This window comes from Peromyscus eremicus, chromosome 13 (assembly GCF_949786415.1).
Source record: "Peromyscus eremicus chromosome 13, PerEre_H2_v1, whole genome shotgun sequence".
In the NCBI taxonomy this organism is placed as follows: Eukaryota; Metazoa; Chordata; class Mammalia; order Rodentia; family Cricetidae; genus Peromyscus; species Peromyscus eremicus.
In genome coordinates, this window is record NC_081429.1 from 26248039 (window position 1) to 26264518 (window position 16480).

The window sequence follows — 16480 nt, forward strand, 5'->3', positions numbered from 1 at the left end:
CTTAATCCACTGGACTCAGCAGGATCACTGGCCTCCCTTTGAAGTCAAAGAAGCTCCAAGGAGATGCTGCCCAGCCAGGGCTACAAAGTCTAATTGTGTTGGTAATGAGAACCCAGACAACAGCCTAAGTGTGCCTGTGGTGCTTTCCCAAGACGGCTGTTAGCTAAAGACACCTACAGACAGAACAGGTTAGAACTATTTAGTAAATTTGGTGGTGCCTACAAAGACATTTTCTTCCTAATGTCTGATCCTTTTAAACAGTATCTGCTGTTGATGGCATCCCACCAACAACGGAGGTAGAGGCCAGGTGAGCCAGATCAGATGTGAGACAAGAGAGACCTGGCCAGAGGTGATCCGGAGGTCAGCGGGTTGGCACAGCAGCTTGTGGGTGTTCTTACCAGAGAAACAGAGCAGCAGTCGGGGCATCAAGTGATGGGTAGGAGAACCCCGACAGCAAGCAGGGCCTCACCTAGGAGTGGGACACAGGCAGGGTGCAGGTTTGGAGAATGCACTTACCCAGAGGACAGTGAGTTGGGATTCAGTTAGCATTCAAGTGTGTCTTGGAGTTTTAGTGTCTAAAAAGTGGTTGACCAGGACCTGGTCCGACGTTGAGAAGGCAAATGTGGGCAGGGGGCCTCATGGTGGAGACTTAAGGGATTCCGAGGCAGGAGGCTGGCTGATTCTGAAAGATGAGCTTTACTGGCTAATTCAGGAAACTGCACGTGTACCTGCTCCCTAACTGCCCCTCTGACTCCCACCATAGCAGTTCTCAGTGGTGACTGTGCTTGAGAGTCCTGCCAGGAACTCTGAAAATACCGATACCCACTCCACCCAGAGAAATTAGGTAAAAACTAAACTAACCAGGCTTGACTGCGTGTTAGACTCAGGCTTCTTCAGAAGATGAGTTGTATCTTTTCTTCATGTACCCTGAGGGCTTAGCACAGAGCCTGCTATATTAGACAGCAGGTAGTCTATCAGATGAAACAAGGTGCTGCCGTGTGACGCTTTCTCGTCACCGTGACAACTATCTGACATAAACTTCAAAGGAGGGAAGATTCACTCGCCTCATGTTTGAGAGATTTGAGTTCATGTGGCTAGGAGGGCATGATGGAGCAACTAACATCATAACAGGAAGCAGAGAGTGAGGAAAAGACAGGAGACCATCTCCAGTGACTTCCATTTCCCATGGGCCCCACCTCCTAAGGGCTCTGGGCTTCCCAAAGTAGTACCACGAGCACCACCACAACCATGCATCACCACACGAGCCTATGGGGGACATTTCATATCTAAACAATAACAACCACCATGTTTTGAGCAGTGTGGTTCTCGTAGCATCAGAATATGTGCCCTCCATCCTTGGCATCTTGTAATTCATGCCTGGTTGTGAAGGATGAGATGGGAAAGGCAGGTTCAGTGGAGGCCACAGGGTAGGCACCAAAATGATATGTCACTCAAGTGTGATAAATAACAAGACAGCCCAGTGATGCATGTCACTGATCACAGTAACTCATCTCCATTTGAGTTATCTGTTCCTCTTTCAAGTTTTTTAAAGGCACATATGTCATACTTGTGCACATATACACACGGAGCAGAACAAATGAAGCTCATTAGTGTTCATGTAAAAGACTGGAAAATTATATCTGGTTATGAGATGGGCAGCAAAGCAAACAGCTCACTGAGATATAATCTTTTGAGTTATCCAGCTATTTACTTATTTATTTTTAGAAAAGAGAAAAGTGGAGTAGAATCAGTTAAATTTCAAGTAGTTTATGCTATCCCTGATCACTTCTTAGCTCATTCTCATACTGGGAGTTCCTGATGTCTGGAGGACCATTTCAATACCACCTCTGAGATCAGATGTCCCTGTGTCTACATTAGGAATTTTATAGGTTGAGGCACTGACTAGGGACAACTTTTCTGTTTCAAGGTTTATTTCTAAGTATGTGTTTGTGGGGGTGGGGGTGGGGTGGGGCATATGTGCACATGAGTGCAGGTGCCTGTGAAGTCCAGAGAAGGGGGTGGATCTCTTGGAGCTGGAGTTACAGACAGTTGTGAGCTGTTGTGGATGCTGGGTACCAAACTCGGGACCTCTAATAAGGGTAGAACACTCCTCGTAGTCACTGAGCCATCTCTGCAACCCAGGACAACTTTTAAAACCCTGTCAGGCAAAAAGAATCTTTCATTTTCTCTACTGAAATGTGCCAAGTGAATTTTCATGTCTTTAAACAGATTCACAAATTGCTCCTGAAAGATCCTGAGACACTGAAAACTTTGGTTCCCTTTTTCAAACTAACTTTGTGAGAAAGTGGGTTGGCCTTTCCCTAGATAAGACTATTCCCAGGGAGTCCTGTCTTGACTGCAGAACTGTATACAGACTTGGGTCTTGCTTCAGACTGTAAGTGTAAAATGAAGTAGGAAAGCTATGGCCACTAGGGCAGTACCTGTATTTCACTTGATGGTATCAAAATATGGAGGCCAGGCAGAAGCTTTAATATAACATATTCCAATAAAATGTATACTACAATTTTAAACTATGCTTTTTAAAGTTGGGTTTTCAGTCCAGTGCCTGGAACATGTAAATATGTATAGAAAATATGAAAGATGGAGTTTCTACCTTTATAGAATTTAACCCTATTCTCAATAATTAAAGAACCAGAGCAACTTTTTGAAAAATGAAAATGCAACTAAATAAACAGTCATCTTAGTAAGCTTTTATTTTTAAGCCTTAAGACCCAAATAGTTCCAGCTGTTTTTATTTGTTCTTGTTCTTGTCCATTTATTGAAATAAATTTACTACCGTCATCCATCATAGGTATAAATAAATTTGCATAAATTGAAGAAAGGTTCACACCACTCTTTTCTACTTCCTACAGTGTTACCATGTGCCAGTCTGACATAATTGACCAAAGCCTCACAGACAAGGAGGATACTTAGATACTAGCTGAATCTGCAGTTAGTTTCTACATCACTGTCTATCCTAGATACTAGGGTTTTGTTTAATTAAAATTAAATTTAAAACAAAGAACAACTGTGTTCTTTTCCAAAATTACAAAACATCATATTTCTTAGGTTAGACATCAGTTATAAGGTAATGAAGTAAGGTTCACACATGGGAGGTAAAAAGAACACATCACTTGAGGTTTAAAATAGTATATTTGAAAGGAAATATAAAAAGGGAAGCAGCATCTTTTGTTTCACTTCATATTTCATAAAAGGTCACCAGTTACATTACAACAATTAATTTCCACATACTTCAATGAGTTAGTTCTGGCTTCTCCTCTCTACACTATTGAGGCAATTCGGACATCAACTAGGCATGGCCATCTTATCCTGACACTTGTATTTGGAACCAAATTTGGCCATTAAACCTGGCCTGAGTTTGATCCTCAGCACCACCAAATAAGGAAATAAATAAATAGCGTTTGGTTTTAAGTACCCAACTGTTCTATTTATCTGAGAGTTCACCGCCAAGTCACCTGTTCTTTAATTTCCATTTTAAGACCATCAAATCCCATTTGAAAAGATTGTATGTTTCAACAAATACTTTCAGATGCAATGTACTGCGCCTTATTTACTTTTTGTACACAGCTCAGAGCCATGAGTACCAACCTTATTTGTGGCACAGAGTTGCAATGTAGTGATATCTTTCCTGTAAGAAGGTATTTGTTTTTTTCTGTCTTCCTTTTGGTTGTTTTCTGTTCTTAACGTGCTTGCCAGGAGTGGGGGCGTCCTCTGTTTATTAAGCTTAACCTGTAAGTAACCAGTTAGGCTTGTCAGAACTGCCACTCGTGAGGCATAAATAGATTCCACGTGACAGTCTGGAACTCCCCAGTGTGAGCAGGAACCTCAAAAGTGGACTTTGGTCCGTGAGCACTGGCTCCTAGAGAGCTGTGTGTTTTTATTTCTTGGTTTGGGGCCAGCTTCCCACTGGGGTGAGGCTCAGAGTCCAGAGGTCATCTACAGAACTGAGAGAAAGGTGAAGCTACTGGAACTCCTTCTGTGCTTTCAGTTTTGCAATGTCTTTGCATAAAAGTCTAGTATTTGGGCTTTAGGAAAAAAAAATAAATCAAGATTTTAGCCCAAGTACTACTTTTATAAACTTAAGTCATGTCTTTACTATAATAAACAGTAAGCAGGGTGATTTATTTTCTCTGGAAAAGGATTACAGGTAAGAAAATAATTAGTATGAATAATTGGTAATGCTTCCAAAGTAGACACTATGCAAAAAGGGAAACAGATTTAGTCAACGCCCATCATTTCTGTCCTCATTATAGTAATACTGAAATACAAATATGTTGACTTAGTACTCTCACAGCGACTCTTGCAAACTCTTGTAATACTACCTGGGCCCAAACACTCTTCAGCCCCAGCCTTTGCCTAAGTTCCGATACGTACATTGGTCCAGGACTTATAACATGGGTGTGAGGATTAGTCATGTGCTGTCAGCAACGGAAATAAGACAAGGCCTGCAACTTTACAAGGACCACATGGCACATGCTTCACTTAAGGAACAATTAAGCATTTAATTATTGTTATTTTAGGTCACCTATGAGTCAAATATGATGATGAGCATTTGTTAAAAATAAGACTTTAGGAATCTGCTAGAACTAGTGTTCTTTCTACCCTTTACATGTGTTAACCATCACTTTGTGGATCTTTATACAGATGTGGAAGTTAAAGTGTGCATTGCCATCAGTAAGAACACAAATTCTATGAACTATCAGAATCAGGATCCAAGATCCTGAGTTACTCACTGTCTGGATGGACTCAGTTTCCTCTTGAACGTCAAAGCAGGACTTTGACACCCCACCCACCCACACTGATGATTATATTGGACAGTGCCCAGGATGACAGACTTTAATGATAGTATCTAGAGACAAATCTATAGGAAAGTTTTCTAGTACTTTGAAAAAGAATAACGGAAAAAAAAAAAAAAAAGCCAGGCGGTGGTGGCGCACGCCTTTAATCCCAGCACTCGGGAGACAGAGGCAGGTGGATCTCTGTGAGTTCAAGGCCAGCCTGGGCTACAGAGTGAGTTCCAGGACAGGCTCCAAAGCTACACAGAGAAACCCTGTCTTTTTTTTTTTTTTTTTTTTTTTTTTTTTTTTTGGTTTTTTGAGACAAGGTTTCTCTGTGTAGCTTTGCGCCTTTCCTGGGACTCACTTGGTAGCCCAGGCTGGCCTCGAACTCACAGAGATCCACCTGGCTCTGCCTCCCGAGTGCTGAGATTAAAGGCGTGCACCACCACCACCACCGCCCGGCGAAACCCTGTCTTGAAAAAAAAAAAAAGAAAGAAAGCAAAAGAATAAAACTATATCTTCCTGAGACTAAATACAATTTCCCTAATATATTAAAACAAACCAAGTTGAGCTGATGACTGCATTTGTATAAATTCAGCACATTTTGCTTCTTTCAAACTGGATTTGGCAATAGATATGCTGCTGTACAAACTTTAAATTGCTATGTTGGTATATTGGATGCCAGTGCTTTAATAAATTCTGTATCTAGTGGGTCACCAGGAAAGGATAGAAAGACATTAAAAAAAAAAAAACCTAGAGAGAAATTTCTAGGAGAAACTAGAAAGAATAAGTATTGCCTACATTCTCTCATCCAACGTTATGTTATTTTCAAAGGAAGAATGTGTGTGGGAGCTTTCTCTACTCACCCCACAACCTCATCAATTTGAAGATGTCTCCCTACATTAGAAATGACAGCAAGCTAGAGAAGATTATTACTGAACCATATTAAAATTTAAATGGACATAACGTTTAAGAGATACAATGAGGATCAAGATTTCTGGATTTTAAAATAATTTAGAGTTATTTTATTTGGGAGATTTACTGAAGCAAAAGTCATGAATCTACTTTTCTTTTGCCCAAGACTTTGTTCATAATGACAATCTAATCCATTCCCTCACTGTGACCTCCATTTCAATCAACTTTTCCTCAGTTCTGGACAGACAAGGTGGGCTGTGGTGTTTACTTTACATAGGAAACATGACATATTCATTTAATTCCATGTATACAGTATGAAGATGAATTGCAGTGAACACTGGGGACCTATCCCTGGCCCAGAGACAGTGCCTTGGTCTAAGGTTAAATAAAGGAAGTCATCTTGACACAAGAATTCTTCTGTGACTGTTTCTACCACAAGTCCCAAATGCCTTCTTTATGACCTTTTAGGTACCAAAGAGGTGGTTGTAAATGTGGACGATGATGGAGTCATTTCCTTGAACTATGAATGTGATCAGATGACTCCCAAGTCAGAATTCGTCTGGTCCAAAGATTATGTACCTACTGAAGACTCTCCACGATTGGAAGTTGAAAGCAAAGGCAATAAGTAAGGAATATTTCTATCTAATAACACATTCCATTTTCACTGTAAGAACATGAAATATGCTCCTTGCCCCCTATCTAACTTCCTTGGACTGAGAAGATAAAGTCACAACTATTTTATATATGGCATTATAAAACTATATAGCCAGTTAAGCCTTAAAATGATTTTTCTAATGTACAGTTCTTGGAGTAGACACATTTGGTTTAAGAAAAAACAATCAACTTTTCTTTTGGTTTATTCACTTAACATTTAAATGTTTAGTTGATCTTAGATGGTACCACGACTGGTAATGGAGCTTGCCTAAGAGAGAAAACACAGCAATATAGAGTATTGATCTGTTCATGAATTCCTATGTTGTGTTCCAGACAAGGTGCTGGGTGCCGGGAACACAACAGAAGGCAAACAGAAGCCTAACTCTGAAGGCACAGGCATTACACGGGACAATCCAGTGTAGTGTCAGTTCCAAAAAGAGAAGTACAGGAATGGCAGAAGTACAGGAACACCCAGAGTCGCCTGCGGTCTGCCCTGTAGGAGAAAAGCCAGCTAATCAGGAAAATGTCCTTTTGTAGGATGTGTATTATATATCTGCAGCATAGCGTGGAGATGAGTCATTCTACCCGTGCCCCATCATCCTACAAGAGGTCAAGAAAGTCTTCCTAGTGGCAATGACATTCAACCCAAGACACCAAGAGCTAGCAAGCTTTAGCTCAGTGGGGGTGAGGAGGTGGGCGGGACATGACGAGTCTTCCACACGAGGGGAGTATCATGTGGAGGGGATCAGAGACAGGATGAGTTGACAGTCCCACAGACCATGCACAGTCTCATTTCTAAGAAAAGTATTTTGTTTTGAAGGACAAAAATGACCTTCAAAGACCTCGGGATGGATGACCTGGGCACCTATTCTTGTGATGTGACAGACACCGATGGGATAGCATCAAGCTACTTGATAGACGAAGAAGGTAAAATCCATTTAAAACCCGTTCACTGCCAAGTCTAATGTGGCTTTAATTTTCCAGTCATCATCCAGTGACACTTGTTTTAGTTGGTAAAGCTTTGTCTTCTGATTCTCCACACAGAAATGAAGCGCCTGCTTGCCCTCAGCCAGGAACACAAGTTCCCAAGTAAGTGTCCTCAGCACAGTCGCAGGTTTTAGCAGTTTTCCCAGAGGTCAGCTTCAGCAGTAGAACAAGTGACAGCTCAGAGGAGATTAAGAGCAGTTCAGAGCCTTCCCTGATGGCACGGTCTTGTGATTTTAGTCACTCTGGAGGCGGAGACAGGAAGAAGGCAAGTTCAAAGCCTGCCTGGGCTACAGAGTTCAAGTTCAAGGCCAGACTAGACAATTTAACAATGAACCCTGTCTTGACCCTGAGAGTTTAAAAAAGAAGCTGGGGATGGAGGCAGGGGAGTCCTGAGTTCATGGTCTGGTCTGAGCTACAAGAGAGGAAAGTGGGGGAAAAGGAGGTGTGGGAGGAGGAAGGGAGTGAAGAGGGAGATAAGGAATGGCCTTAGGATATCCATCTTAAGCCAGTATCCACAGAAGCACTTTCTAGAAATGGCACTTTTCTTTGCCATTTTTCTCCAGAAATGCCAAGATACTAACATAGAAAAAAATACTCCATGGGGTTGTGGTTGGTAGAGTGCTTTCCTAGTGCCCACAGATGCCTGGATTTGAACCAGATGTGGTGGCACACATCTGTTATACCAACACTTGAAAGGTAGAAGCAGGAGTATCAGAAGTTCAAGGACATCTGTGGCTATACAGAAAAATAGGAAGTTAGAGGCCAGTCTGAGCTACCTGGGACCCTGTCTATAAAGAAAGCAGAGACAGAGAGAGAGAGAGAGAGAGAGAGAGAGAGAGAGAGAGAGAGAGAGAGAGAGAGAGAGAGAGAGAGAGAGAGCGCGCAAAGAAAGACGGGAGGAAAGAGAAAGGAAAAGGAAGAGAAAGAAACACATCTCCTGCTTCATTCTACAGGGCAGTGTGAGGGTCTGTAGTTCTATTATTCACATTTGTATCTTCTAAACATACTTGTTGATATGTTTTAGGCAAGTCTATAATGTTGGCTTGTAATAGAATACTCAAAACTCTAAACAAAGGCAATCTAAAGACTCTTATACTCTTGGAAAATAGGTTAAAGGGCCTCGTTCAGAAGAAGAGCCCTTCTGAACTATTTACAAGCCCCTAAATAAGGAACCTTCCATATAAAAGATTAAACTCCACAGCTGACACCTAAGAGAAGAGAAAGAAAATAACACCGAAAAGCTCACTGGCCTGAAACGATCTCTTACCCATTGGCCAAAGTAGAGACGCCTCCAGAGAAACACACTCCAGTGTTTGAGAAAGCAGGTTAAAAAGTGGTCAGATATGCTCCCTCTTGTAAACTAAGAATCTAACAGATTCCTCAATGCTTACACATATTTTTTCCTTTGTAACTATGGAGTTTCAGGAGATCTTAGCGCATGGCATTAATTTCATCTGTGTGTTTATTAGCCATAAAACTGGAAAATATTATTGTGGATGATGTTTGAAAAGTTAATTTTGAAAACTATAGGGACAGTGGAGGCCTCCCTGGACATTCTTTGCTCTGTGACCCTGAGCAAATTATCTCCATTTGCCCAGGCTTTGGTTTCTTTTTCTAGGCTTGGCTATTGTGACAGTTCTTAGGACCTAATAAGCAGCTGTTTCTAAGGTACATGTTTACATCCTCTACTCAAGCCTGGTAGAAATGGAAAGAAGCACTAATCTAGTTAGTAAACACTGTTCACGTATCCAGGCAACCGTTTCCCCAACAACATTTCCATTTAGGTTAAAAGATGGTGGTGAAGAAGTCAAGACAGGGCGTCACTGTCAGGTTCACATTACCTGGGCCTCCTGCGGTTTGACGATCATATAGACCTGGAGACAGTATAATTAAGGAAGTCATAACCGACTCACGTTGTTCTCAGCTCCACTGAGATGTTTGATCTTGTGTAAGCCCAAGATCATAATTGTTGCTGCTTGGAGACAGGGTGACAGCAAACTCTGGCTTCCTTGTTAGAGACCAGCTGTGACAACAAGGTTGGCACCCAGGGAGAGCCCAGCGCAAGGACATGTCTTAAACTCTGAGTATGAATATCAGGTCCCCAGTCCAGTGAAGCTTTTCTTAGAGCCTTGAAACCGCGTTTTAAATAGGACAGTTCCAGTGTTTTCTTCCCCCAGTCACAGTGATGTGTCACTAAAAGGCCATTTTCAGAGATCCGCCACCAGGGTCAAAGCAGCATATCTAATTCCTTAAGTCACACCCACTTCCTCCTGGTCAAGGAAAACATTAAGTCATTTTTATTGTTATAAGGTTTTAAGTATCTCATTTCTCATTGAATGTAAAATTTTAAATATTCTGTTCCTTTATCCTTTAATATAGCAAACTTTCTTCTGTAAGGCCATTTTCAAGACTACTTTGAAAGCCATTAGGCATATGCCTTCAATCTACAAATAATATGTTTTCTAGAACAAATAAACTGCCAGAGAAGGTAATTTGGATCTGAGAAAAGGAAAAGATAAGTAAAAAGTATAGATGTAAAAACTGAAAATAATATGGCCTGCTTTGCCAGTAACAATATGAAACTGCAGTGTGGTGAGTCGGAGGGTAGAATATGTAGTATCATTAACATCCTGCCTCACAGCTCTCCATTTGTAGACATTTGCTCGTGTCCCACCCACACAAACAATGTATTGTGTACACACACATAAGCATGTATCCATAAACATAGATAGAGTGCTATGTGTCTCCTAGTTGTCAACACACTATATTTTGTAATTATAGGGTATTGTTGAAGCAACTGGAGGAAAAAACAGATACCAAAATATTAATAGCCAACATGCATAGAGCATTTATTACATGCCAGGCCCTTTCTATGGCGTTTAGATAGAATGTGTCATTGGGACACACACTGACCTGGAAACAGTTCGTACTGTGGTGGTTTGATTTTAGAGGTTAAGAACATGAGGCCAGGGAGCTAGTAACTAGACCAGTCGCATATAGCTGATGAAGCCAAGGGGCTGACTCTAGCGCTGTTCCGGTAACCATGCCAGAGTCCGCCTCCATGTATGCACATGCCGTGTTTGCTCTGGGCCCTCAGTGGCCGTTCATCGGGGTCTGTTCTCCTCTAGATGATATTCTTGTGACTCAGGGCAGACAGAGCATCAAAGGCTCTCAAGAAGGGCAATCCCTTCCTTCACATTGCCACTCCAAGTCACATCACCCATGTATTAGGACCTCCATGATGGGATCTCCAGACTTTTCTAAAAGATGCTTTCTAGTCTCAAGACTTATTTGTAGCAAGGGTTAGACTCTGGTCTTGGGAACTGTCTTTTATCGCTCCACTCATGTTTATTCACACTGGAAAACCACAGTGTTCATCAGAGAAATGGAACTGGGACGAAGAACAGCACAGGATAACAGGGATCATCATGGGCTTAGCTCTGTGGCCTAGATGTCATGACTCTTACTTAGCATTCAGCTTTCTCATCAGTAAACTTGGTGGGGGACAGAGAACTTACTTCCAATTACTGATCATTATCTACAATTTTAATGTATCCTGTTGTACCATGGTTAACGGTCTGATAGCCAAGTGAGGCATACAATGTCTGTGTTGACAGGTGAGGACCATAAGGCTTAAGGAGGGGAGCAACTGTTCAAGGTCATGTTTCAGCTCCAGATCCTGTCTTCTCTCTCCAAGTGCAGAATGTCCAAGCAGAGCAAATGTAGCTGGTTCTGTGGAGTGGATAGAGGAAAATGCAAAGAAAGACATCTCTGCAGTTTGCCTGCTGCACAGCTTGTTCCTAGCAGACTTGGGGTTAGGTGCTCGCCATTCTGGGTCAGCTGAGAACTTTTTTCATTTGTCCTTGTGTATGCCCTTGAGTAACCTTGACTAAAGCTGCAGAAGAGTCACAGACATTAACCAGACGTCCCCCAATAGACCACTTCATCTTCCCTGTTTTGACAATTGGGACAACTATGATTCAAAAGGGGTAACATCCCAAGGATGATAGCCAAGGCCTCTGTCCCTTATTCTGAGGTCTCCCTGTAACAAGCTTGCTGTCTCTGGGTCTTGCAGGAATCAGGGATCTACATTGCTATTGGTATTGACTTTTCTTTTTCACTTGTTAGAATGTCTGTATCAATATTGTTGTTTGCCAGTATGATGACTTACTATGTCTATTTTTATTTTTCCTAGCTGTCCCAACTAAGTCAGAGTTGGCAGTTGAAATTTTGGAGAAAGGTCAGGTCCGGTTTTGGATGCAGGCTGAGAAGCTGTCTGGCAATGCCAAAGTCAACTATATATTTAATGAGAAGGAAATTTTTGAAGGGCCGGTAGGCTTCCCTCCTACTTTTTATAATTAAAAATACTTATTTATTTTTAATAGTTTAATTTTTTTTTAAATTTCATCCATTGTACTATTTAGACACCATTTCTACCTCTCTAACCCGGTCTCTACCTCCTCCACGCCCTGCTACTCCCATTTAGATCCATGACCTCTTAAACAACCTGCTGAGTCCCTTTAGTGTGGCTTGTATAGATATGTGTTTAGGGATGACGGCCTGGGACTGGGTAACCTATGGGGCTTGTCCTAGGAAAGGACGGTTCCTCCCTTTCCTGGCAGCCATTGCCTACAACTCTCATTTAGGGATGAGGCCTTGTGAGGCTTCCCCCATCTTCACAGCATATCAACTGTGAAGGTCTTGTTTGGGTGACCCTATTGTTGAGATTTCAGTCTCTTCATAGTCAATTCCTGTTTAATTCATACACCCACATAGTGCTCCTTTTTCCAGGAGTAAGATCTTTGAACAATTTCCTTAGTTGTTTAGAAATATTAAAATTCTGATTCTTTGTGGTTTGTATTGATTTCATCGGGGTTATTGTCTTCAAATGTTCGCCTCTCTGATTTCCCTGTTTTTATCTTTTTACGTTGAAGAAATACAAGATGCACATTGACCGAAACACTGGCGTGATTGAAATGTTTATGGAGAAGTTGCAGGATGAGGACGAGGGAACGTACACATTCCAGATCCAAGATGGGAAAGCAACTGGCCATTCTACTCTTGTTCTCATTGGAGACGGTAAGAATTCTGAGGGACACTCAACGGACACTTGGCTGCTTACTTCAGGGCAAATACCTCATGGCTTAAAAGAGGTCCCGTGACTAGTGTCTGGAACTGTTTAATGAATTCCTGCATCAAATTACAAAATCTAGTCAATATTTTCCATGGTATCCCATTGCCTCAAAATGAACATAACTTTAAAAGAACACCCAAAATTGTTCCTGACTTTCAGACATGGCTGGACTTAAACAGTTTCATTTGTAAACAAGTATGCATTACTAAATTCTCCAACCTAGGAGGTTGCACTACGGCCAGAACTCACTCACACTCTCTCTCTCTCTCTCTCTCTCTCTCTCTCTCTCTCTCTCTCTCTCTCTCTCTATATATATATATATATATATATATATATATATATATATATATATTAACAATCTGTGATTGCTCTAAATTATTAAACTTTGGGAAAAAAATGTAAAAGTACAGAATGTGTGCCAAATCTGTCAATCAAATATTATAACTAGACAGTAGAGGTCAGCTGTAGTAAACGTCTGTGAAAACCACCATGGTTTAAAAAGTGGGGCTTCACAAGCTGCAAAAGACGGATAGATGTCTATATTTGTAACAGCCAGTGTGGTTTCCTCATGTCCTAGCTTTATGACCTTGGAGAAGTTATTTAGTCTTGGGCCTGGAAGATGCTTTCATCAGTAAAGTGCCTGCCGTGCAAAAAGTAAGACCTGAGTTCAGACCACCAGGACCCACATCAGAAGCCCAGCATAGCAGCATATACTTCTCCCAGTGCTGGGGAAACAGACAGGAGAATCCCTGGGGCTTGCTGGTCAGCAAGTCTCACCAAATCAGTGAGCTCCAGGTTTCGTTAGAAAGATTTTCTTTAAATTATTTTCAAGTATGTGTGTGTTTTTGTGTTGGTATGCAGAGAAGTAGGTTGGAGTTATGGGCGGTTATCAGCTGCCCAGTTTTGGGTGCTGGGACTTGAACTCAGGTCCTATGCAAGAGCAATATATGCTCTTAATCACTGAGCCATCTCTCCACCCCAAAAACCCGGTCTTAAAAAATAAGGTGGAGAGCTGGGTGTGGTGGTACATGGCTTTAATCTCAGCACTTGGGAAGCAGAGGCAGGCAGATTTCTCTGAATTCAAGGCCAACCTGCTCTTAAGTTCCAGGACAGTCAAGGCTACATAGTAAGACCCTGTCTTGGCCTTCTGGCCTTCTGGCACACACACACACACACACACACACACACACACACACACTCACTCACAGACTCACATACACACAGTTATTTAGTCTTCAAAGGCTGTCTATCTATAAAAATCAGAACAAGCAGGCCATCACAATCTTGAGTACCACAGTAATGAAAATAGCCGACTTAGGACAGTGGCCGTCATGTGTGTTTCATCCTCATGTGCATCGTGTGCATTTGTGCTGCTCAACTCAACTCCACACTTCTTTGTTTGTCAATTTCTAGTTTACAAGAAGCTCCAGAAAGAGGCTGAATTCCAGCGACAAGAATGGATCAGGAAACAAGGTAAAAACAGATTTCTTTTTTTGTAAAAAAGTATTCCAAGGCTATTTCTATAGCAAATTTAAATGAACAGCACTGGTTATGTTAATGCTTGGTAAAAAAATTTTTAAATAGCTATTATTAAATATGTAGACATTAAAAAATTAAAAACTAAATCCATCATTTTAAGAAAATCTGACTTCAGACATACGTCGCCTCGAGATTCAAAGATGAGCTTTGATCTTGCGTTTGCAGCTGATTAAAAGATTGCTTATGTCATTAAAATTCCGTAGGCCCACATTTTGCTGAGTATTTGAGCTGGGAAGTGACTGGTGAATGTAACGTACTATTGAAATGCAAGGTAAGAGATGGATGCACTTTTAATATTTTATTCAGGAGAAATAAAGATAAAACTGAATGTGGAACAAGGATCCATTTTCCCACTTCCTTTATTTAATATAAAGTGATGGGCAGCAGGTACTTTACCCTTTAATGTTGTGGAACCTTTAGTTGTAAGAAACAGAGTAAAATAACGTGAACATATGATGAGGAGGGTGACTGGCCTGTTGTCACCCCGAGCTACAGAATGACATGGACTCTTTAAGCCATAACTTGAGGGTCCCTTCTCCAAAATGAATTGGATCTGAAGTACTTGGGGTTTAGCGCAAATTTTGTTTTATTTTGGATTTTGGAATATTTTTTATTTTGTTTGCATAATGAAATGTCTGAGAGAACTCAAATCCAAATAGAAAATTCATTTATGTTTCACATATATTTTAGACATAGCCTGAAGGCATTTCATGCACTATTTAGAATAATTTGGCACATGAAGCAAGGCTCTGTGGTGTGGGATGTTCCACTTGTGGGTCCATGTTCTACTGGCTGATTTTATGTGTCAACTTGACACAAGCTAAAGTCACTGCAGAGTAAGGAGCTTCAGTTGAGGAAATACCTCCATGAGATCCAGCTATAAGGCATTTTCTCAATTAGTGATCGACACTCATACAGGGCATCACCCACAGTGGGCTAAGCCATCCCTGGGCTGCTGGTCCTGGGTTCTATAAGAAAGCAGGCTGACAAGCCATGGGAAGCAAACCAGTAAGCAGCACCCCTCCATGACCTCTACATCAGCTCCTGCCTCTAGTATCCTGCCCTGTTTGAGTTCCTGTCCTGACTTCCTTCAGTGAAGAAAAGCAATGTAGAAGTGTAAGCCAGATAAACCCTTTCCTCCCCAGTTTACTTCTTGGTCATGGTGTTTCATCACAGCAATAGAAACCCTAACTAAGACACACATGCTCAGAAACCTGTAGATTGTGGAGTGCTTGGTTTGGACTTTGGGTTAGGGATGGCCACCTCTGTCAATCTCAGAATGCCACACATTGCTTTTGCTTTAGGCTAAACCTGCTTTCTAAGGGGTAGACTATTCCTGGCCCACCCCAACTCCTGCCTTATTTGGTGAACTTCTCTAAGTCATGAGATTTGCACAGAAACATAGCAGAGTGTGTCCAGCTGTGCTTCTCAGTCTCACCTCTGTGCCGCCTTTGGGGACTGGTGGTGTTATTGGTATTTTACTCTTTGGTGGGAGCCTGACACCCAGCTCCCAAATAAATCACTCATAGAGGCTTATTCTTAATTATGAATGTCCAGCCTTAGCTTGGCGTAGTTTCTTGCCAGTTTTCCTTAACTTATCCCATCTACCTTTTGCCTCTGGGCTTTTCCTGTTTTCTTACCTCTGTAAATCTTACTCTTACTCTATGGCTTGCTGTGTAGCTGGGTGGCTGGCCCCTGGAGTCCTCCTCTTTCTCTGGCTGCTGGATCCCTCCTCCCAGATTTCTCCCTCTATATATCCTCTCTGCATGCCAGCCTCGCCTGTCCTTTCTCCTGCCTCACTATTGGCCGTTCAGCTCTTTATTAGACCATCAGGTGTTTTAGACAGGCACAGTAACACAGCGTCACAGAGTTAAACAAATGCAACATAAACAAAAGTAATACACCTTAAAATCTTCTACTACAGACTGGAGTCAATAGAGGAATCATCAGTGGTCTTATAAAGAAAGCCACTGGGAAGACTGGTGAGGAGGGGATTCAAAATAGCATTCTAAGCTGTCGTACATCTTAGCGTATCATTTTTAGCTGAGAAAATCATGAAAGGTTTAGAGGGTTTGGGGATGTAGCTCAGCGGCAGAGCACTTGTCTAGCACGTACAAGGCCCTGAATTTAGTCCCTAACCCTGAATTAAGAGTTTGGGGAAGGTGAGCATGGTGGCAGCATCATTTCTACTCAGGAGGATCATTTAGGACTAGAAATTAGAGGACAGCCTAGGGGTTGTATAGCAAGACTGCCCAACTCAGAAAAGAAGTTTCCCCTAATTAAAAAGAAATTTTAGAGAAGGAATTGTTAGGTTAATTAGAGTGGGGTCATGATTGCTAGTGACTCCAGACAAGGACCATGGATCTGGCATAGTCAGGGAGCCAAAGTACCTGGCCCCTGCCAGGACTGACAAAGTCAAAGAAGCAGGAACCTAGCAGAACTATGCAAGAAA

General features: G+C 41.7%; 1 protein-coding gene across 2 annotated transcripts in view; it reads left to right on the top strand.

Moving 5' to 3' along the window:
• Myom1 (myomesin 1) overlaps positions 1-16480 on the top strand; it is a 124048-nt gene that overhangs the window by 85010 nt on the left and 22558 nt on the right. For both annotated transcript variants that reach the window (XM_059277910.1, XM_059277911.1), the window contains 7 exons: positions 6183-6339; positions 7189-7295; positions 7413-7457; positions 11551-11687; positions 12290-12434; positions 13903-13962; positions 14232-14299. In XM_059277910.1, the coding sequence (XP_059133893.1) occupies positions 6183-6339; positions 7189-7295; positions 7413-7457; positions 11551-11687; positions 12290-12434; positions 13903-13962; positions 14232-14299 (719 nt within the window). The remainder of the gene's footprint in view (positions 1-6182; positions 6340-7188; positions 7296-7412; positions 7458-11550; positions 11688-12289; positions 12435-13902; positions 13963-14231; positions 14300-16480) is intronic.